Genomic DNA, 22478 nt, shown 5'->3' with positions numbered 1-22478 from the left:
CGATTAGGGCCTAGAGACCTCTTTGCTGGAACATGGGAAAAAATAACAGAGCTGTGAATGGATCTGATTCTGAACATATTACAGTTTATATTTTATTAAATAAAAGTGGCAGAGATTACAACTAACTGCACAGTTGGTGGTGGTTTGGTCTGTAAAGAAGGGGGTGCTGCATGTGTACTGGCACTGTACTGTGTTATTATTGTTTAAGCTGACCCAAGAGGGAGGGGGGGTGAGGGGGGGTGAGGGGAGGGGGGGGTGAGGGGGGGGGGGGGGTGAATGTGCGACACTGTGAGAAAATGAGAGAGGTGGGCACTGGTGACTTGTTTACAGTTTACACAGGTCCGTGGTATTAATGCATCAAACTCACAGCTTTGTGTTATGGGTAAACACTCTCATCCGCCATGACACCAGCTCGCACACACTGGGATATGTTGACAGTTATCGTTTCAGGGATTGGACTCAGTGTCGTGGAAGAGGCAAACTTCCTGCTAGAGAGCTTCTGCTGAAATTACACCGTGCAGTTGCAACACGTCGACAATTGCGAAGGAAGTGCATCACACTAATACGCTCCCACAGAAGCGAATGAGGTTCAGTCTGTGGTGGTTGTTGTGAATGAACATGGTTTCTAAACTTCTTAATCTGTGAGAGCTGGAGCGATGGTGGGCAGGCGGGGAGGGAGTTCAGGTGCACGGCTGGGTCATTGGCGTCGCTCTGTTAGCTTTAGAGGGTCGGGAGGAGGGAAGGGTCATACCCCCTGCGCAGACGGACTGATATTCCTGTCAAAAACTTGAAGCAAAGCCCAAACACACACTTACTGGAAACTCAGTGGAAACTCTCTCTCACTCTTTCTTTTTACATTTGACAATGTCAACAAGTAAACATTGCTCATTGGTATCACTGATGCATTTGATCTTTAGCCTTTACATCAATTATGGTAAACACAGTAGCTTATGTCATCTAGCAAAGTGAGATACATTGCTAGACCGTATTGTAGGTTAAAAAGTGAAGACACTAGTGTTGTCACAATACCATACCAATACCAGTAAAATTTCACTTTAGTCGCGTTTTCACCGCAGGAATTTTCCCCAGGAAGTGGGGACTTTGGAGTGGTTCTCGGTGTGTTTCGACTGCAGGAACCAGGGTCTAAATGAAGTTCCGGGTAAAAACTTCCCCCTCAGAAAGTCCCTGCTCGTGAGGTAGTACTTTTTCATAGTTCAGGAACTTTCGGGGGTGGGACTTGGGCACTGAACATGCTGATTGTTTGAGTTCACACAGCATTTTGATTGGTTGAATCACCAATGGAGTTTAGAAAATATGACCGATGGACCGGCGACGAGGTTCAGGCTTTATTAAGCTCATATGCGGAGAACTGGAAAGTCAGCGGGAGTCCTACGTCACCAAACTAATTTGCCTAATCTTCACAATACTTGCAGAAACTCCCATTACAATTAAAAAAACGTCTACACTGCACAATTACGTGTCACTACAAATACGTGTAAGTAATCAGTAATGGTAAGAGATAATTGTGCTTGGTACGTTCTTCCTCTTCAAATCAAACTTGGGTCTACAGCCGACAAAGTTTAAATCCCATCTGGCTAGTGCGCTTCCCATAATGTTTACGCATTAAGTCAGTAGGCGGAGAGTAGGCGGTCTTTTGACTGTTCAAACACATTCGACCACATGAGCGTTTACACTACAAAAGCAACCCAGTCGAATGCGTTTTCGACTCACTCTGAAAGTGGTCGAAAGTAGAAAAGCTCAAGATGTTTTAGACCCCGTTTACACCCTTAATGGTAACACTTTACAATAACAGGGCATGAATAATCATGCACTAATACCTGAATTAATAGTTACTTCAACATGAACTCATGATTAGTGAATACATGAACTAATCATGAACCAATGAAGAGCAATCCTTAACTACGACAGGAGTCATAATGATTCATGCATGAATAACAGCAGCCTTAAACATTTTAGTACGTTTGATAGTTAATGCATTAATTAACATTTAGGGGTAAACTAAATCAATCAGGCTCCATAAGAATGAATAAGAAATTTAAACAATTCATTAGTCATAATTTAAACTATTGACATCAGCAGCTTCATCATAAACATTACAGAAAGGAACAGGATTAGTTTGTCATTAATTTCACTGATCCTCCTTATCAAACATAGTACACTAATAATTTATCTTAAAATGTCGTAATCTGTTTCATGATATTCTTTCCCATCAGACTAAACCTACTGTGACTTACAACAGTTCTTGAGGGGAAAAAAAGATAGCCAAACAGGAAACATGAACTACGGTCAGGGGAACATTTGCTGGGATCAGAAGTTCACTCTCCATCCAGACGCAGGCCGTGATGATACTGTACCTCTGTTCTCTGACTTTTTGAAAAGCCACACAACATCACTTAACTGGGCTGAATACTAGTTGTAGTACATGTGTATTTGATAGTAAGTTTATGTTAAATCATGAGCTGAAATTGGTAAGTAGTTAATAGTGAATTAATTATGATGAGCCCCCTCAAGTAAAGTCATGACACAGTCATGCAATAATAAGCCATTACTTTATGTTAGTGTATGGTTAGTTAATAATGAATTAATTATAATGTGCCTCCTCAAGTAAAGTCATGACACAATGATGCACTTACAAATCTATTAACTAAAATATTAATAAACATACAATACGAGTCCCATCCTTATTCCTTTCCTTCCATGGTAAAAAAATAAAAATAAATTATGTGTAGTTCTTTTATTTTTATTTATACAATTAAACATATATGGAGTTAAAAGAAAGCCCAAACATACCTGTAAAGACACACATAAGGCACATTTACATGTAAAATAGGGCATTAGCTATAAACTAATGCTAATCGAAGCATATACATTTAAACAAATGCAAACATTTCTTTGATTATTAATTATGTTTACAAAAGCAGTCATCATTTATGAGATAAAAATGCCAGCATTACCATAGAAACACAACTAAGGTGCGAGCGAGCACCTTGTGTGCCACTAATGAGTGTCCCACCAGAAACAAACCCTACATACTGTAATTACAGGAAGAAAAGTAGCTATTACTAAACATAGGCCTAAATGTTTAATATAAAAATCAGAAAACGGTTTAGATCAAATTAAATGTATTAGTGGTAGTTATTAATCTATTTTCCACATTTGATTAGATGGATCTGTGTAATTAATGGATAAATAATCATGTGCCATTCCAATTATTTGTCACAAAGCTGTAGATGGCAGATTGTGATATTACAGTTTAAATTATGGCAGTATTAAATAATATGTTTAATTCAAATTTAGATTACTTCTCATTTATTCTTACGGAGTCTGATTGATTTAGTTTACCCCTAAACATTAATTACTGCATTAATTATGAAACATGTACTAACATGTTTAAGGCTGCTGTTATTCATGAATGTATCATTATGACTCCTGTCATATAATTAAGGATTGCTCTTCATTGGTTCATGATTAGTTCATATCTTCACTAATCATGAGTTCATGTTGAAGTAACTATTAATTCAGGTATTAGTACATGATTATTCATGCCCTATTATTGTAAAGTGTTAGCCCTGTAATTAGTGTTGTCCACTTGTGAACCGAATGACCAAAGCTCATCTTAGTACCAGGTGTAAATAGGGCCTCAATACTAGGAGTAAATATCTTACGTATGCTAAGGAATGTTATAGGAAATGGAGATGCTCACTACACTGTAATGTAAATTCCTATTGGTAATGGGTTATGGTGAATGGTGTGAATGAGTTGATGATTAGAGAGCAGTGTTTCTAAAGAGTTGCTTAAAATGATTCATAACACAAAATGCATCATTTGTCTATCAACACTTGACGGAGAACAGCCTATCATTGAACAAATAGGGCTGACAACACGCATACAGTACACACACTGACAGAAGATGACTGTAAACACAAATGACATTGGCAAGAAGTTGAGCTACAGAGCAAACCTCAGTGTTGCTCCTCATTTTTATACATTACAGTAAACGTACATACACACATCACAGTGGCATTCTGATACATTGACGGTGGGGGTGTTTGCTCTGTTATTCTGTTGGATTGGCAGAAGTATCAAAGGGCTGAAATCATATTCACTCTTTGCACTTTGATGAGTCCCTGACTTGCTGTGGCGTGTATAAGGCATTGTAAGAAAGAAAACCTTCAATCTTGAAAGAAAAGAAGGGAAACCGTTTTAAGTTAAAGCAAACAAAGCAAATACACATTACACAGGAAAGAACAATAAAAAGCCTGCTATTACTGCGATAAAATCCATTGGTTGAAATATATAAAGACCTTTTGAAAATAATTCAATATTAGCTAAAATCCCATTTCTAAAGTCTTAAAAATCTTTCTTCAGAATCCCTTCAGAAGACACACACACACACACTCACACATCTCCAGTCTGAGACTTCAAAGGCAGGTGGAGTGAAACCATGAAATTACAGGTACGGTGTCACTTACCCCTTTGAAACCCAGCACTGCTCAAATCCAGGCAAGACCTGGCCAGCCCTGGAATTAGAACAAATGAAAAAGAAAAAGAAGAAGGGAAGAGAATGACAGAAGTGGAGGGGAGTGGCTCTGAAAGGTGATTTAACAAGCCATGTTGACAATATGGCAACCATATAAAAAGGTCTAATTTCTGCTGTAAATTACCTCATATTACACGCTCATGTTACGCATACCACAAAAACACTGCACTTGCACATTAATACTGTATGTACATCCACCCAATTAAATTATTATAGAGATAATTAACTTTTATCATTTTTCATGTAAAGGCACCCACAATATAATAGGGGCGATTTTAGGAAGAACGCAACGTAAATATTGATCGATCAATCGGGGCCTCAAATTGTAAATATCCAACATGTTGAATATTTACAATCAGAAATACTCTAATTGCCAATTCTTCTTACCCGTCCTCTGCTATGTTTGTTTACTCTAAAGTCACGTTTGACCGCAAGAGATTTTGCGAGATTTCTCTTGTTCACAGTCGGGATCTGTGAGTGTTTGGTGTGCTGTCTTGGTCACATTGCGGCACTCCACACACTTGGAACAAAACTGTTAAATCTAGGATTTTTTTTATCGTCATGTTTATAGTCTTTCACACTTTGAAAATCTGTTAAAATATTAAAAATCTTTTAGTGCAGCCTTAAGCCTACCATGTTGATTCCATGCTTTAGCACCATGACTTACATGGTGATGATAAAAAAATAAAATTAAATATTTTTGTCATATGAAGATCACATTAAAATGCATTTTACCAAACTTTTCACCTTGACTTTGACATTTATATTTGCAACTTTGTATAGGTTTTATTGTTTTATTGTCTAAGACTTATTTTAAAATACAAATACATTTACATAATTTATCATCAAAATGAAGTGAAGCAGATCATCCATATATCATATGGCTGACATGGATAAGATAATGACTCTTATTTTGAAGACTTATTTCAATTATGTATTTGCCACACAGGTAGGCTATATTCAAAGATGAACTGATACAAACCTGTCTGGGTATGACAGTGTTTGCGTTTGTGTCTGTGTGTTTTAAGGTGCTGTGAGTGTGTCAGTACAGAGATTTTTCAGATAACTGCACCAGTTCTAATAAAACACGTCCATTCCGTGTGCATGCAACGCCGTAGGTCTGTGGTGAGAAGAAGATGACAGGAGAGTGTTTTATACTCTGCAATAACAGCACTGTGCTCTGTGTGAGCGTGTCTGACATATAGCGAACACATGCCAGGCAAACCACTGTATTTTTCTCCACTTCCTCATAAAGCTCATTATCACTCGTTTTCATCGCCTTATTTATTGCTCTTTTGGTTGTTGTCATTTTCTTTTCCTTTCATCATCTAAATGTCTGGGCACTTTATATAGTGTACTATAGTATGCCTTTTTATATTTATTATTATTATATCATATAAATGTATGTATTTTATATATAATATACTATTAAATGCATCAAATAATAACTGTTTGAGTTACCCGATTCACATTTTCGGTCACACTTATATTAGGTGTCTTTACAGCATACATTAAAAAATATATTGTTTGGTACAGTGTACTTATTGTGTTCATGTTGTATTGCAAAACATTTTTGCTGCTATTGAGGTGGGATACAGGTAAGAATAGGGGCAGGTTTCATGTTATAGTTAGGTTTAATGATGGGTTAAGGAGTCATTTTTTTATATAAGTACAATGTAAAAACATATTTTTACTCAATAAGTGCACTCCAATTATTTATTTAAATATTAGTACGTCATAAAAATATTTAATATAAAGGGCGACCAAAAATGCAGAAGAAAGCTGCTGTCAATTTTCGAGGAAAGTTGCTCATGACAAAAGAGAATTTTTTTGTGTCTCACAAGGACAACACAGAGCTCAAATCAAAGCAGCCAGAGAAGGGTTCAATCAGACCTATATGCACCACTGCTGATTTATCCTAGATATGGAGTGCACTTAAGTAAATATCTGATTAACTATAAATTGTATACGTAACGAGTCTTGACACATGTCAAGATACAGATACACCAGTAGTTGTGTAAGGCTAATTAATCCCAACTGTTTTGCTTGAGTGTCTTTCTGTGCGTGTGTGTGGTGGTGGGGGGGATGATGGGGTGTTAGAGATGGATGTGTGGCTTCCTGTGGCTGCTGACAGGCTCAAACGAGGCCTGAGCAAAACAGGAACCTCAGGTGTGACTCATGCAATCACAACATCACAACAACACGGATTAAACCTGGTCAATCCTAAACCAGCATCAAATATATATATGTATATATTACCTATATATAGGAACAGATTACCTCTGATAATTAATGATACAACTATGCTGTCCGGATATGCAGGTAAAGTATTTGATTAAGGCTTCATGATATAGGCTTCAAACTAACTGACGACGGGACTTTTTATTGGTAGGCCTATTTGTTTTTCCCAAGACAAATACTAATTAATTTATTTATCTGATTTGTCAATGGATTAAGGTGTGTGTGTGTGTGTGTGTGTGCGTGCGTGCGTGCGTGCGTGCGTGTGTTTATGCTAAGAATGAATTTATTAAATCATAAATTAAATCACCATATGGTTTCCATTAAGTCATGAACTGACAAAATGTCCTGATCTGCAACATAGCGTTTAAATCCTTTCACAGGTTTCAAGGTTTAGTCAGTTAATTAGTCATAGGTATTTGGATGAAGTTTATTTACCTTTTATTTCATGACCCTCCCTTTAACCACAGTTCTGTATACACACTATACACACAACCTCCTTTGAAGGAATTTGTAAAAGTATTTTGCGGCACTACAAATACTCAGTTTAGATTGAACTGTTATGGGATTTTTTTATGTTTGGTAAAGAAAGCACAATTGTTAAAAGTTTGTGGTCTCCGTCTAAAATCATGATCTCTACATTTTGTAAATAAGTGAGGTGAATGAACTAATTGGGTTGTAATTAGTTTGCCTCCTTATGTGGAGAAAATTATATACCTGAGTATTCGGAGGACTCAACCTCTAGGACAAATCTAGTGGTTGACGGTTCCTCCATTCCATAAAGGAAATATGTGGTGGTTGATTAATGCCTGGTAAATGTCAATCAGACATTATGCATATGCTCTACATCTGCTAGAGCCTTATCATTCAGAATCATCTCTAGGGAAGCCACTTACCAAGACAAATATCTCAGAGGGTGGAACCTTCTATTAGCGAAACCACAGAGAAAAACAGTCTGTGAGGTTGCACAAAGCTGCTATTGTTCTTCATTGCATCAAGATGAAATTAAGTTCTTTAATATTCTCATATATCTTTTCGCAGGCCGGCTTATGAGTACCTTACTCTAGATCAGCCGCAGGGAAACAGGTGGAAAGGACTGTGGTCTTGCCTCCCACCCCATTAAGAAAAAACCCACATTGCAGCTCAACATGAATAAAAAAAAAAAGTTGGAAAAAAATGTCATTAGATATTAAAAGCTTTATTTTGTAATGAATGAGTCACCTGAATGCCATTCAATATAGAAAACCAATAAACTGAGATAACATTTTGGTAAGGCACGCTATGTGCTGTGTTTTTGGCATGGCACGGCATTTTTTCAACACAAGGGCTTGTTGCTTCACTAATTACATGGCAGGTAAAGGCAGATGATGCGGCCCTTGCTCCTGACAGGTGACAGTTGTTGACAATCGACTCGTCTAGCCATAATAAAGCCTAAGGGAGAGGAACCGACACTTCCAACCTAAACACCGTCAGAGCAGGCTTCAAATGTGTCCGGCTTTGCCCTTGACAACTGTAACTATGTTCAACAAATTAGTCAGAGAAAGCGGCAGTGTTTACAAGGCTGAATATGAAAGAGATCGCCTCTCTCTTTGACTGACACCCTGATCCACATTGGTCCTGGTTTGTTTTTATAGCAGGAGACTCTGAATGTGAAATGTGGGCATTCCTGTCTGTCAATCACAAGTTCAAAGGAGGATATGGGTTTCTGCTCTTGACAGAGCATCCTCGAGGCGGAGCGGTAGACGTCCTGTGCATGCAAAAAGCCATTGACGTACTTTTTAATTTTTAACTTCTCTAAGGCCTGTTCATGTCATTCTTTCATTCACGTGACATCTGCATGCCCTGAAGGAGCTTCCCCTTCTGGGAAGATTACGGCTGATGCAACCAGTGTCATCGGAGCCTCTCCAGGCTGACAGGCTGAAATGGGCCGCACTGGGTTCTGCAGCAGATATAAGATGCTTTCCTGTTTGTGGACGCTCTGAGAAGAGATGGTGCTTGCGTGTTTGCGTGTTATCAGTTACACTCAAAGCAGTGCTGAGTGACTGTTAGTGTTGGGTGGAAATAGGCCGTGGGTCAGTGACTCTGAGTTCCTCTTCGCCACTGCTCGGGTCCACATCAATCCCAAACATGCACTCACACACTGTCATCTGAGCTTCAAAGAACAGTTTAATACTTCAAAGGCTCCCAGACTCGCATTCTGCGCATATACACTAAGATAAATTTTGTTTCAAATAAATAACAGATCTTAAAAAAAAAGTATTATGCATTCAAAAATATACCCAAAATACTATCCTCTCAGCAATCAAGGGCTTCTGAATGCTGTGGGATGTGGCCTGAAAACAGGTCTCAGAACTATTAAGTGAAAATTAAGTGCAAATCACTATTAAAAAAAAAAAGTTTTAAAAAAAAGTTGCTGCCTTAATTTTTAAGTACAATCAACTTGAATGATTAAGTCATTTAAACTTAAATCATTAAACTGGCCTGAGCTGAAAAATGAGTTGAATATTGTATAACATAAAAAAAAGTAGGAAATTGCTTATTTGAACTTATTTTGATGAGTTAAAACAATGTAAAAACATGTTGTCAAAACTTATTGATCAAAATTTTGTACAATATATACAGTTATCTTGTAAAGTTATACCAGAATAAATAGGTTCATCTAAGCTCAAGTTTCATTTTTAAAAGGAAGGAAAAAATTCTTCTTGTGTCTTTTGTTGTCGACATCAAAGGCTGTGCAATCAGACTCTATGGTATTTTGGCATAAATGCATCTGCCACTTTCTAGATGCTAGCCAAATTAGACAAATGCTTGACATGCCCATGTCCTTATCAGCATTCAAATTCAAGAGATATTTGAAAACAGATTATTCATTTAAATAAACAATTCATATTTCTGGATGGTAAGTTTATAGGGATAGTTCATCCAAAAAATTTAATTGTCATCATCTATCATGTTGTTCTAAACCTGTATGGCTTTTTCTTCTGTAGAACACACACAAAAAAAAGATATTTTATTAAACTGACATCGTCTAAATTTATACCCATTTCATTCCAAAGTTGTTGTTTTTTTGTTTTTTGTTTTTTTGTTTGCCTGTGTGGAACATAAAAGAAGATATTTAGCTAAATAAAAAAATTATTACACTCTAAACAAAAATGGTGCTAAATAGCACTAAAAGTGGTTCATTGGCTTGTAATCATAGGGGAACCACTTTAAGTGCCATATAGCACCTACCTTTGTCAAATGGTGCTATGTAGAACCATAAGAGGTGCCATATAGCACCTTAACCACCCCAAAGAACCGCTAAAGAACCGCTGAAGAACCAAACTGGGCTTAACAGGTTCTTTAAATGGTAGTGGTGCTATATAGCACCTTAACCACCGCAAAAAACCCCTGAAGAACCGCTGAAGAACCTTTTTTTTTTTAGTGTGTATAGAATTAATGTAAGTGCTTTTATAAAATTATATGTTTCCCATTTATTGAACCCAGAATATTCTTTTGAAATATCTCCATTTGCCGCTGCTGTATTTTTTGGTATAGCAGAGTGCAGTGAGAGATAATACTTGTGGAATATTTGAGGTGAGGTGAAGTAGTCAGGAGATCAGGAACTGCATGATGTCTGGGAATCTTGGGAATCCCCATCCAATACTCTCTGGCCCACCACTGAAGCGGATACTTGCTTCACAATGAAGAGAAGACCTGGATTACTGCATCCCATGGGAAAAAAAAACAGAAGGATAATGATAGGTAGCCTGCAAACTTGCAAGTGGACTTGTCAGTAGTGTTTGACAGGCAATATGTTATAGATTACTGACTGTTTGTTATCTGCATTCATTTAGATTTAAAATGAATTTTACTGTGTATCCAATGGTGAATTGAGCCTGAAGGCTGCACTCTGTGTAATGAACCACTAGGATGGACATAATAATTATTATAGACAAGCTGTGTGAATTGTTTAAAAGTCTAAAAAGTCAGATTCTCTGGAGGAAACACAGGAGATTATGTGAATTTAACAATAATCCCTTCCATTGGAAACTGTCCAGATCTGAACACGGGACTCAGGAGAGGGAAAGGGGGGAGGTTACGTGGAGTGATGGAGAGGTGGGACATTACGCTCAGACACAAGATAAGAAACGTCTCTTAAGGCACAGAAACTCCCACTTTTGATAACTGTTGCCACACTAGACCACACACACACACACACACACCTGTGTGTGGTCTTAGCAGGGTCTGGCGTGCGACAGGTCTCAACCACTGTTTTTGCCAAGAACAATTTTTTCCTTTTTTCTCTCATACTACCAGAGGGCACAGGTGCAGGCGGTTCCCTTCAGTACCACAGAGGAACATACTGTATACACAGTACCACTTCAGTACCACAGGCAACATACTGTATCATCACTCATGTTCATTAGATCCTGATAGACTTGATGAAACTGTTCCACAGCCAAATTTACAAGGTCTCTTTCATTCACAACAATACTGATTCTGTTCACCTTCAATTGTGCATTAACACCCTTAAAATAAAGGTTCCAGTGGGAGCCTCGTGGGTAGTGCTCCAACATAGCACAGTTGCGCTTTGGATGACCCAAGTTTGAGCCAGGCTTGTGGTCCTATCTCTCCAGCTAAACTAATTAAAGGCAAAAATGCCACACACACATTGTTTTTACAATTTTTAATAAGTGAATTAATAAAAGTTCCAAAAGGGGGGTTTTGTAGTGATGCCATTGAACAACAATTTTGGGTTCTCCAAAGAACCTTTTAGCGAAATTGAGTTCCGCAATACGACTGAAAGGGCACTTCACTCATAGCGATTAAAGGGGCAGGGGCTCAAGCCTTATTAAATTAGAAATGACAACCTTTTATAACGTGTGTCAAGGTTTAACCTGATCCACCAGTGCTTTCATGTACTGTCTTTGGCCAGTAGAGGCCAGACATGAGACATCTTTAATGTTAATCTCCTGTCTGTGATATCAAAATATTCAAAGACATCCTCAATAATGTAATCAAGACTTTCAGCAGGGTTGATACATAAAGTTATTTATCATACTATCATTGAAATGAATTAAAGTAATTATTTGATTTGGACATGCAAACAGGCAGGAAAATTACCAATTGAGATACAATAAGATACCAAGATACACGAGAGTACTGTTAAAGAGGACGTATAATGAGGATAAAGACTTCTTCTGCAGTGCTTCCTGAGACAACCTCCTTATAAACTCACACATTGCTTTCAAAGACATCCAAAGAAGTCTGTCAAAGATACTAATAATCATACAAACACAGGCAAACATCAGCTGTGCTGACCGTAAATGTGTAAATATTAAATATGTAATTTCAATACATTTCAATATTTTTCTTTAAAGGTAAGAATCGAGAGCATCGTGGTCAGCCATAGTCTTTAAGAGAGATTTGTGCTCAACATTAATTTGGTTGATTTGTTCTTATTAATGGTGAAAGAGAAACACTCATCCCAGGGTAATGCACAGGCACAGAAACACCCATCCCAACACAGCACTGGGGAATGATACTTTAAAAAGAACATTTTACATTGTGCTACACTACAGAAGATGTTTGTTATTAAAAAGCATATAAAAGTTATTATCAATGAAACACTTTTGTTGTCTTTGCTGTCTCTTTTGTCAGTGTGTCTTTGCTGAATAAAAGTATTCATTTCTTTTTTACATTTATTAAAAAAGAAAACAGTTGCTTTAAATTATATTTCACTATATTACAGTTTTTACTGTATTTTTGATCAAGTAAATACAGCTTTGGTGAGCATAAGAGACTTCTTTCAAAAACATTTTTAATAAAAAATCCAAACTTTTTGACCGGATATGTAAACATTCAACACTCACATGCTGGGTTTCTGGGTTTTATGAGGACTCTCCCAGACATAATGATTTTTATACTGTACAAACTGTACATTCTACCCCCTAGCCCGACTCCTAATTATCCCTTACAGAAACCATGTAGCATTTTTACATTTTCACAAAAAAAAACAACTTTAGTTTGATTTATAAGCTGTTTTCCTGATGGGGACCAAAATTTTGTCCCTTTAACATAAAAAATTTCAGTTTTTACTTTCCTTGTGGGGACATTTGTTCTTTACAATAGGGAAGACCTGGACCACAAACACATACTGTAAAAAGGTATTCAAAACTGTGTTTTCTCCTTATCCCAATTCACTATTGTAAGCCAACAATTCTGATGTATTTTATGCGTGAATGGGTCTGATTTGGTTGGGAATTCCCATTTACATAATTCATCCTTGCTATTTAGTACGTCATGCTGTGAAAAAAGCAAAGAAACTATTCCTCTGTTCTTGTCATCAATTAATATAAAATAACACAAAAAATACACAGATTTTCGTATGTGAGCATATGCATGCCATGTGAGAAGACATGAGAAGTCTGTCTGAACTGAACATTGTGTCCTGGTCAGTTGTTGGCGGGCCAGAGCGGTTTAACAAGAGGTCATGTACAGTATTCAGGCACAAACACCGTGTTACAGGCCTCTTCAATGCCTTTGTGCCCTTTTCATGCTCACAGGCTGGACTGAGCCAACCCCATAATTATCTAAATCAATTAATTAAGGATCATTTGGCTCGCAGACTATCTTTTGAGCTCTCATTTGTTTGGAGATGGTCATTGCGGTCATCATGTCTGATTTGATAATCTGAAGTTTGTTATTTGGTATAACACTACTAGTATTGTTTTTCCCCCTCAGATGAACCGATTTTGCTTGTATTCTTCTTATTTGTCAGATCAAGTCATTTTGTGTTGAATTTTTCACAGTGTATTTTGTTTCAAAGCAGCTTTGCATATAATAAAATCCCACTGGATAAAAGTTTACTATATGAATACATAAGAGAAAATGAGTTTTCACACTGTTAAAAATTATATGATCAATAAGTTATGACAACATACTTTTTACAAATTATACAAGATTCAACAAGTTTAATTTAATTTAAGTTGAAATGACCAACAATTTAAGGCAGCAACTTTTATACACTGTAGTAAAAATAACAAAGTGGGAGTATCACTGTAAAAAATTGTTGGTTTAACTTAAAAAAGTAAGTTACGTTGCCTTAAATGTTTTAGTTCATTGAAATGAAAAAAATTTGTTAATACAATAAAGGAGAACCAAACCAAAATAAATAGAAACTCAAAATATTATGTTATCTGAACCACATTAATTATCGAAGTTGATTTGACCAAAGAAAAAAAGTATATATTTTTTACAGTGTATTTATTCATTCTCAACCAAAAAGGAGGGACAATCCAATCAAACTGGCAACACTAATCCCTCAATGCCTTTTAGTGGGTTTCTAATGGGGGAGGTATTTGTCTGTATCCTATTTTTAGGCTTTGAAGATACTACTAAGTACTTGAGCAGAGGAAGACGTCATTCAGTGGCGGTTTCTCATGTTCCGAGAAACCGCTTTCTTTAATCCCAGCTGCCACCTCTCATCCAAAGAATATGCTCTCCCATGGGGATATGAGCAGAAGATCAGCAGATGCTAGAGGACTCTCAACCTGAGAATTTTGGAGGCTTGGGTGGTTGGGTAAATATCTCCAGCGTTTCCTCTAGTTCTTGATAATCTGTTGGATTACACCTTGACTAACAGAATGTAGTCTCAGATTAGATGCTGTGACAGACCGAGCTCGGTCGTGACCTCGTAGTCTGACCCCTTTGTGACCATTCCATTGACAGGTCATGGTTTAAGTTAACAATGCAATGTTACTGTAATTTAAGTCCATGAAATGTAGAAGTGGGCTAAAGAGAAAGAGAGAGAGAGAAACATGAAGAGATGGTGGTAAAAGTGAGAATGGATTTTAATATCAAAACTGAGACTATGAAATGGACATTTGATTAAGATGTGTTTATAGGGGGTGGGGTAGAGAATGAACCAACTTCCTATCCATTAAAAGTGTTAAAAGATGAGAGTGGCCTCTAGGGACAAGAGGGGAAGAGGAAACCCTATACCACAACACATAACATTCAAACAAAAGCAAGATCAGAGGCAAATTTGATTTTATGACACTATTTCTTTGCATCTGCGGAATTATTGAATTTGTAGAAACATTGAAAATAAAACTAATCATTAATGAGATGAATGAACGGAGTTTGCTGCATCACAAAACAGTTCAAACTTAAATATGACCAATAACAACACCAATAGTAGCGCTGAAGTAAAATACGCTTCAAAACAGAAGGTTAAGAATAAACAGAGCAAATGACGTTTATATCATCAACTGATTCAACTAAAGCTTCTCTCTTCCTCAAGTCAAGGAGATACTTCCTCCTGTCAATCATTCTTATGCAAGCCACAGAATACAGACTGACCTCTGACCCCAGCACAAGGGGTCAAGTCACCCCTTCTCACACCTCTACACAATAGAGACACAAAAGTGCATCTTAGGCCCTTGCTGTTTTTTATTTTATTTATTTTTTAGGATCTTTATCTTTGTGTCAAGTTATTCGTTTAATCAGGTACATTTATGATTATATATGCATCACACAACTGCCAGAAAAGTGTCCCATGAAGAGCTGGTTGTATTCGCTGTCCTGACAAAAACTTCTGTATGCAGATCTAAAAATCCACTGACAGCTATAATCAGTCTCTGCCGCCCCCTTGCGGACATTATATTGAAGTGCACAGAAACTGAGTTGAAACATCTCCATGGTATTTACCTGCCCTTTTTAAAAATTAATCAAAAGTGCCCTTCTCAAACAAATATCAATGATAATATTGTGGTCAATAAAACAAAATGCATTTGATTATAAAAATTAACATGACAATGTGTACAAAACTAAAGTAGCCTAAATTCACGTTTATGTTTACGTTTCTGTCAATCTGAGGTCGGTGTCCTTGCCACAACGCGTTGCTATCATAGGTTGCTATAGGTTGCGTTACGGATCAAAAAATTGTTTGGTCATTCCTTCCTGCCGTCGAGCCACATAAGCCTACTCACTGAAATAACTATATTTGGCTCGAGAGCATCGGTTCCCGAGCAGACTGTGGAATACCTACGTTTACAATAGTGCATTTTCATTTTAAAGCGCATAACGCATAGGCCTATGATAGGCTCGACGGCAGGAAGGAATAACCAAACAATTTTTTAGACTGTTTTTTTTATTTTATTTTTTTTAATAAAAAATCCACATCAAATATTTAAAAATATTACATAATTCAATGAAGCCTGTTTGTCAAATCGTTTGAAAATTAGATGGACAGACGAATTTACATTTATGAATCTGCGTCGTTTAAACAATGGAAAACCAGCACCAAAAGTCGCATTAATAGGAAGTAGTATTAAAGTCACTTTTTATTTAGTCTATGTATATTGATACACCGTTTACCATTTGATCAAACTGTCTGTTAAATGAAGCCCAGGCGCCACCTACAGGCCTGAAGTGTAGGCGGACAACAAACACGCGAAATGGTGACGTGAAAGGACTTTGACATTTTTGATAATTATGCAGCAATAGTATAATAGTAGGCTACAGTAGCCTACTACTACTGTTCACAAATTTGGACACATTACTATTTTCTTTTCTTTTTTCTATTTTTTTTAAAGAAGTCTCTTATGCACATCAAGTCTGCATTTATTTGATCAAAAATACAGAAAATTATTAGTGTTCCATATGGGGGACTAAAATGCCATTGAAAAATAAAATGAGGAAATTGTTTATTAATGTAATAATTATTAATTAAAATGTTAAATAAAAAAGTAAATAATGATAATTCTTCATTTTGTTTGTAAGTGGCAATAGTTTCATGCTCATTATATAAAAGGTTATGTACTGATGAGTTTCAATGTCATATTTTCTTTTTCTTATATTTTATTTTTTCTTTATAGGCACGAATGACTTTAGTTATCTCCACACAAATTGTTTCGAAATAACTGTAGAACTGTCCTGTGATAAATTCCCACATGCGAGTGAGCTTCCTATCGAGTGGGAGAACAACAAAGAGTCCCTCCTGCTGTACATGGAGCAGGTCAGTTCATTTTCCCTCTGTCCTGTATGGAAACATGATCCCAATGGATCCTACTAGGATCCTAACCTTTTCCATTTTCATCTGCTCTCTCGCTCCTCTGCAGGTACACAGAGGTATAAAGGGCGTCATCAGGGATAAGGACACTAAAGCTGGCATTGCAAATGCTATCATTAAGGTGGACGGCCTGAACCATGACACAAGATCTGGTATACCTCTAAAATCACTTTGCCAAATAAACTACATTAAAGAGGACCTATTGTGCTTCTTTTTTTTTTTTTTACATTTTCAACTTTCTTTAGTGTGTAATGTTTCTGTTTGAGCATGAAAAAGGTCTGTGAAGTTACAAAGCACAAAGTCGCTCCAAAGGGAAGGGAATTATTCTCTATATCAGTAAGCACTATTTTTGAAACGCCTCGTTTGTAGCCTTGAGTTTTCGTCCTCATTTAAAGGAACACTCCGACTTTTTGGGACTTTAGCTTATTCACAGTATCCCCCAGAGTTAGATAAGTCCATACATACCTTTTTCATTTCTGTGCGTTCTGTAGGTGTTATTTGACGCACCCACCGCTAGCCTAGCTTAGCACAAAGACTGGATGTAAATGGATAAGGTAGCATACTAATCCCAATAAGAGACAAAATAATGCAAACATTTTCCTATTTATGTGTTGTGATCTGTATAGTCACAGCGTGTACAAATAAGAAGGCTATATGAGACAGAGACCATTTTTGTTCGAATAAATACTGGGAACTATATTCTCACTAGGCGTAGGAGCACAGCTACTTGGGCGGAGTGGCTACTTGGGCGGAGTGATTAGCGCAGCACACGAGACGTTCAGGCAACACGTGCATACTATGATTATCTTCACTTTTATGCATATTTATAATTAAACAAAATATGATATAAATCAAATAAAACCAAATCGGGAAATACATGAATACTCTGTTTATCTTCAATGAGTATACATACATTACATACATATAATCTGTATACTACAGAGAATATAGTCTATTTATACATGCAAATGAGCTATTTTGGCTTTAAATGTAAACACCATTGTTAATTCATGTGTATCATCCTAATAAATAAATTGTTTCATTTTTTTATTCAGTTCATTTTACAAAGTACAAATGTTGGTGATGCTTCGTTCCCTTGTTCATTCGCTGGTATCCTTAGGCATGCTCCGCTTTTTACATGGACTTTGCTGACTTGCACCTATATTTTCCTTTTGAGGAGGAAATAGACATAATCAGGTTTAATAAGCTGGAAGGAGGTAAAAAAAAAAAAGACATATCACTTTAACTTGTTTCCCACATGAGGGGTCTATGAATTTTACTGAGCCTATTCTAAATTGAGGATAACAAACGTAGCTTAGTTGAAGACCGTGTTTGTTTGTTTTTAATAAATCTGAAAATTATTTATCATGATAAGAGATCATTTTCGACAATTACCCTGAATATCTGGGGGGAAATGTGGGTCCCTCTCAATGTCTATGTGGTTGCAGCCTTAGCTGAAGTTTTTACCTTAGGAGGTCAGGAAACCAAGTCTTAAGTTTTCTCTTGAATTCAGCTTTCTCTTCTTCACTTGGTTTAGAGTCAGATACTGGAGGAATAAAAAATCATTAAGACACAATTAATGGAAATAATCAATATTAAGAGAGAACAAATTTTTACGTTCAAGAATTTATTTCTGGGGGGAAAAAACAAATTAACGAGAATCCTAAATGTTGAAGAGAAATCGTCTCGGTTATGTAACCCTTGTTCCCTGAGTAGGGAACGGAGACGTTACGTTGTGATGACGAATGGGGTTTCGCTTAGAAAGCCTCTCACCTTCGAGTATTATAAAACGAGCCACTGGCAAGGAAATGCGTGCAAGCAAGCAAGCTGAGGATTCTGTGCCGACGGCTGGGAAGAGGTAGCAGCGGGCCGTCGGGGCAGAATGTGCAGAAGTGCACGGGCGAGACATCTTTAAAAAGACATGCCAAGCGCAAGCTCTTTTGTGAGAGGAAAAAACTCTGCAGAGTGTTGAAGCGACCAGGGAGAAAAACACACTGGCAGAACAGTGTGGCTATTCTTTACAACTACAAATTCCACCGTCACAAGCGTTCAGTTGATTAGCACCAAAAATACCTTCATATCAAGGAGCCATACCAAATTTAGCAGCCCTACCCAAAACTATAGAAGCTTGCACAGTACAGAAGAGCATTTAGCCTCCCTACACATATAAATCAAATCGTATTAAAATCTGAACATAGCAAATAGGCTAAATATTGTTAATAATAGCCTAATTAATGTCAATAAGGAGTATGTGAACTCAGTCGATCCTGTTTACGAAGCATCCCAGGATGAACCTAATGAAGTTGGTTGAGAGAATGAAGTCAGTAGGCACTTTTTGCTTCAGTCTGAATTAGTTCATTCCGATTGATGAATCCGAATGTATAGTGTTACATGAACGCTAAATACATGACTGGAGTTGTGATCTAGAAATGGTGGTGACTTTGAAGAAGCTTAAATATAATATCGTTTGAATTCTTAATAGACTATTGTTTGTTGTTGTAGTAGCATTGTTTAACATTTTTGGTTAAAATGTTTACATTGATACAACACACACAGCATGTGCCGGCAAGTGACTGTCCTTATGATAGTGAAATGTCACCATAGGCTGCCATTAAAATTCAATTGTTGATATCAACAATTGATTTCTTAGTTGAAATTCCAATTTCACATATCAGAAATACAATTCTTAGTAAGTAAATCCTTTATTTTCGATATCAACAATTCAATTGTCACTAGTTGAAATGTCTATTCTTGATATCAACAATTGAATTGCCACTAGTAACAATGTAAATGTTTTATATCAATAATTCGATTTTCATAATTCGAGACGTTGGTGTCCGTTCCGGAGACGTTGGTGTTCGTGCCGGTGTCCGAGCCGGTGTCCGAGCCGGAGACGGTGGTGTCCATGCCGGAGACATTGGTGTCCGTGCCGGAGATGGTGGTGTCCTTTCTGGAGACGGTGGTGTCCGTGCCGGAGATGGTGGTGTCCTTTCTGGAGACGGTGGTGTCCGTGCCGGAGACGTTGGTGTCCGTGCCAGAGACGGTAGTGTCCGTGCTGGAGACGGCAGAGACGTGCCAGAGACGTTAGTGTCTGTGCCGGAGACGTTGGTGTCCGTTCCGGAGACGGTATTTTTAAATACTGGTAAATAGTATTTTTGTACATTTTTCTTAACAATAAACATAAACTTTTTTTAATTCACTTTTTAAAACTTTTTAAAAAGATTATCACTTCAGCAATAATCTGCCAAGACAGTGTAGTCTTTGAAAAGACAAAACTTAAGTCGGCGCCAATGGCTTCGTGGTCAGTGCGCCGACACGTAGAGCCTTTACGCTCGGGCGGTCGAGTTCGAGTCCCTGGTTCGTGGACCTTTCCCGATCCCATCCCCCGTCTCTCTCCCACTTCGTTTCCTGTCATCTCTCTACTGTCCTGTCACAATAAAAGGAAAATCACCAAAAAAGGTCAAACTTAAGTCTTTGCTCTAGTCTAAAGCATTCAAGATTTACGACATTTAGTTTTGGGTCTATGCTAAAAAAAGTGAATAAATGATTTATAAATATAGCGCAAATATAATGTAGTACCATAAAATCCCCTAAAAATATAGAAATATTTAATAAAAACATTATCGAACTAAAATATAGTACATTAAATTCATTGAGATAAATAGAAAAAATCGGTCATTTTTGACAGACACGTGAAGAGCACCAGAGGGTATAATATAGATTATTTATTTTAAAATGACATGGTCACAGGACACTCTTGAAAAGAAAGGTTCCTTGAAGAACCTTTAACATCCATGGAATGGATGCACAAAAGGTTTTTTATGCACAATTCCAGATGCACAAAAGGTTTTTTATATGGAAAAATTATTGATTTATTGCACTCTGTACAAACATTTATGTCCTCTTCACTTAGAAAATAACAAAAGACATGATTACGGTAAAGGAAACATTTGCAGGAAAGGAAAAGTGAAACAGACACAAAGTAGATGTAATGAAGAAGATTTATGGCCTGAAGATATATTCCTGTTTTCTCTTGTCTGATGGGCGATTAAGAAAAGAATGCAAAGAGAACAACACTCCCACCCTCTCTGCCTCTCTCCCGTTTGGGCAGTATATAAAGCTCAGCCCACACTCAGTGGTCTTCAGTCTCAGAAGTATACAGACAACAATTGTTCACTATGAATAGACTTTTATTTGTCGCTGTGCTGCTCTTTGTAGCTTCTCAAACTGGTGAGTAATATTCAATTTCACTATTCTTTGTCTATTTATGCTGCAGGATATGCATTTTTGTTGTGCATTTCTACATTTAAGCATGGGGAATAGATTTATTTAATTTTATTAATGAGGTTTTCCTCATGTTATACGGTTTAAATTATTGTGTTATTTGCAGGTGAATGCATTACAGGAGGAAAAGAGGCTGATGCACACTCTCGTCCGTACATGGCTTCTCTTCAGTGGAATGGAAAGCATGAGTGCGGTGGCTTTCTGATCTCCAGTCAGTGGATCATGAGTGCGGCACACTGCTTTCAGAATGGGTATGTAACATAACGACACCAGTGAGCTGTGCGACAGCAATGCAAAGATGAAATAATTTCAGTCCCAAATCACTGTGATTTGTTCGGAGGGTTTGTTTTGATTTCGTTTTGAAGTTGCAGAAATACGAAGTTGCAATACGAAGTTGCAAAATGATAAATGTCCTGTTTGTTGCAGGAGGGCATCCGGTGTTAAAGCTGTGTTGGGTGCTCACTCCCTATCTGATGCTGAGGACACTAAACAAACCTATGACACTACAGTCTACAGCCATCCTGATTTCAGTATAAGCAACTATGACAATGATATTGCCCTGCTTAAGGTACTGTGATCCAATCATGTAGCTGAAAAACAGTCTGTGTATGCGTGTGGTGAACATGATTTCACCAAGTACAACATGTTCCTGTGACAGTATGTGTAGAGATCAGTTTTCTACAGCAGACTGTCAATTACATAGAATGATTTTGTTTTTGACAGCTGGAAAAGCCAATCACTGAGAGCTATGCAGTGAAATCAGTGAAATTCCAACGTGAAGAAGGAGCCGATCCCAAGCTGTCTGATGTTGTGGAAACAGCTGGATGGGGCTCTTTGAACAACCTGGGAGGACGACCAGACAAATTGCAAGAACTCAGTATCACGGTCATGAGCCGAAGAGAATGTGGCCGCGGTGACTACTATGGATCGAAGTTCACCAGCAACATGCTCTGTGCTGCAGAAAGACGAAAGGACACCTGTGATGTAAGTTTTACTGCAATGGTTCATAAAGTACTACATGACTGCTATAGGTGGAAACAAACTCGAATATATTACCTCTCTCGCTTCCGCTGTCTTTCTCTCTAATAGGGTGACTCCGGAGGTCCTCTCTTATACAAGGATGTTGTTGTGGGGATAACCTCTAATGGAGGGAAGAAATGTGGCTCCAGCAAAAAGCCTGGACTCTACACGATCATCTCCCACTACACCAGTTGGATTGACAGTACAATCACTGAGTAAAAAAAAGCTGTGGAATCCTTTGCGTATATGTAACCTATTTTTTCATACGTCCTGTATATCTCATGTATTGCTACATTAATAAAAACTTTTCTACACCTA

General features: G+C 37.4%; 2 protein-coding genes across 2 annotated transcripts; both read left to right on the top strand.

Moving 5' to 3' along the window:
• Positions 1-14311: 14311 nt before the first annotated feature.
• Positions 14312-20261, top strand: LOC309486381 (uncharacterized protein). Its single transcript, XM_082153664.1, has 4 exons — positions 14312-14363; positions 16663-16802; positions 16906-17008; positions 19684-20261. The coding sequence occupies exons 2-4, from the start codon at positions 16794-16796 to the stop codon at positions 20004-20006; spliced, it is 435 nt and encodes a 144-aa protein (XP_082009790.1). The 5' UTR covers positions 14312-14363; positions 16663-16793; the 3' UTR covers positions 20007-20261.
• Positions 20262-20932: 671 nt separating this feature from the next.
• Positions 20933-22478, top strand: cfd (complement factor D (adipsin)). The gene is made up of 5 exons (XM_082154899.1): positions 20933-21086; positions 21247-21391; positions 21567-21708; positions 21864-22124; positions 22230-22478. Exons 1-5 carry the CDS (start codon positions 21035-21037, stop codon positions 22377-22379), a joined length of 750 nt encoding a protein of 249 aa, XP_082011025.1. The 5' UTR covers positions 20933-21034; the 3' UTR covers positions 22380-22478.

This window comes from Leuciscus leuciscus (assembly GCF_965113295.1).
Source record: "Leuciscus leuciscus genome assembly, chromosome: 22".
NCBI classification, from domain to species: domain Eukaryota; kingdom Metazoa; phylum Chordata; class Actinopteri; order Cypriniformes; family Leuciscidae; genus Leuciscus; species Leuciscus leuciscus.
This window is presented reverse-complemented; position numbering and strand designations above follow the sequence as displayed.

Coding starts and splice junctions, on each gene's coding strand:
- LOC309486381 (XM_082153664.1), top strand. Junction 17,009..19,683: donor GAACCATGACACAAGATCTG/GTATACCTCTAA, acceptor TCATAATTCGAG/ACGTTGGTGTCCGTTCCGGA.
- cfd (XM_082154899.1), top strand. CDS start 21,035: ATGAATAGACTTTTATTTGTCGCTGTGCTGCTCTTTGTAGCTTCTCAA. Junction 21,709..21,863: donor ATGATATTGCCCTGCTTAAG/GTACTGTGATCC, acceptor TGTTTTTGACAG/CTGGAAAAGCCAATCACTGA. Junction 22,125..22,229: donor GACGAAAGGACACCTGTGAT/GTAAGTTTTACT, acceptor TCTCTCTAATAG/GGTGACTCCGGAGGTCCTCT.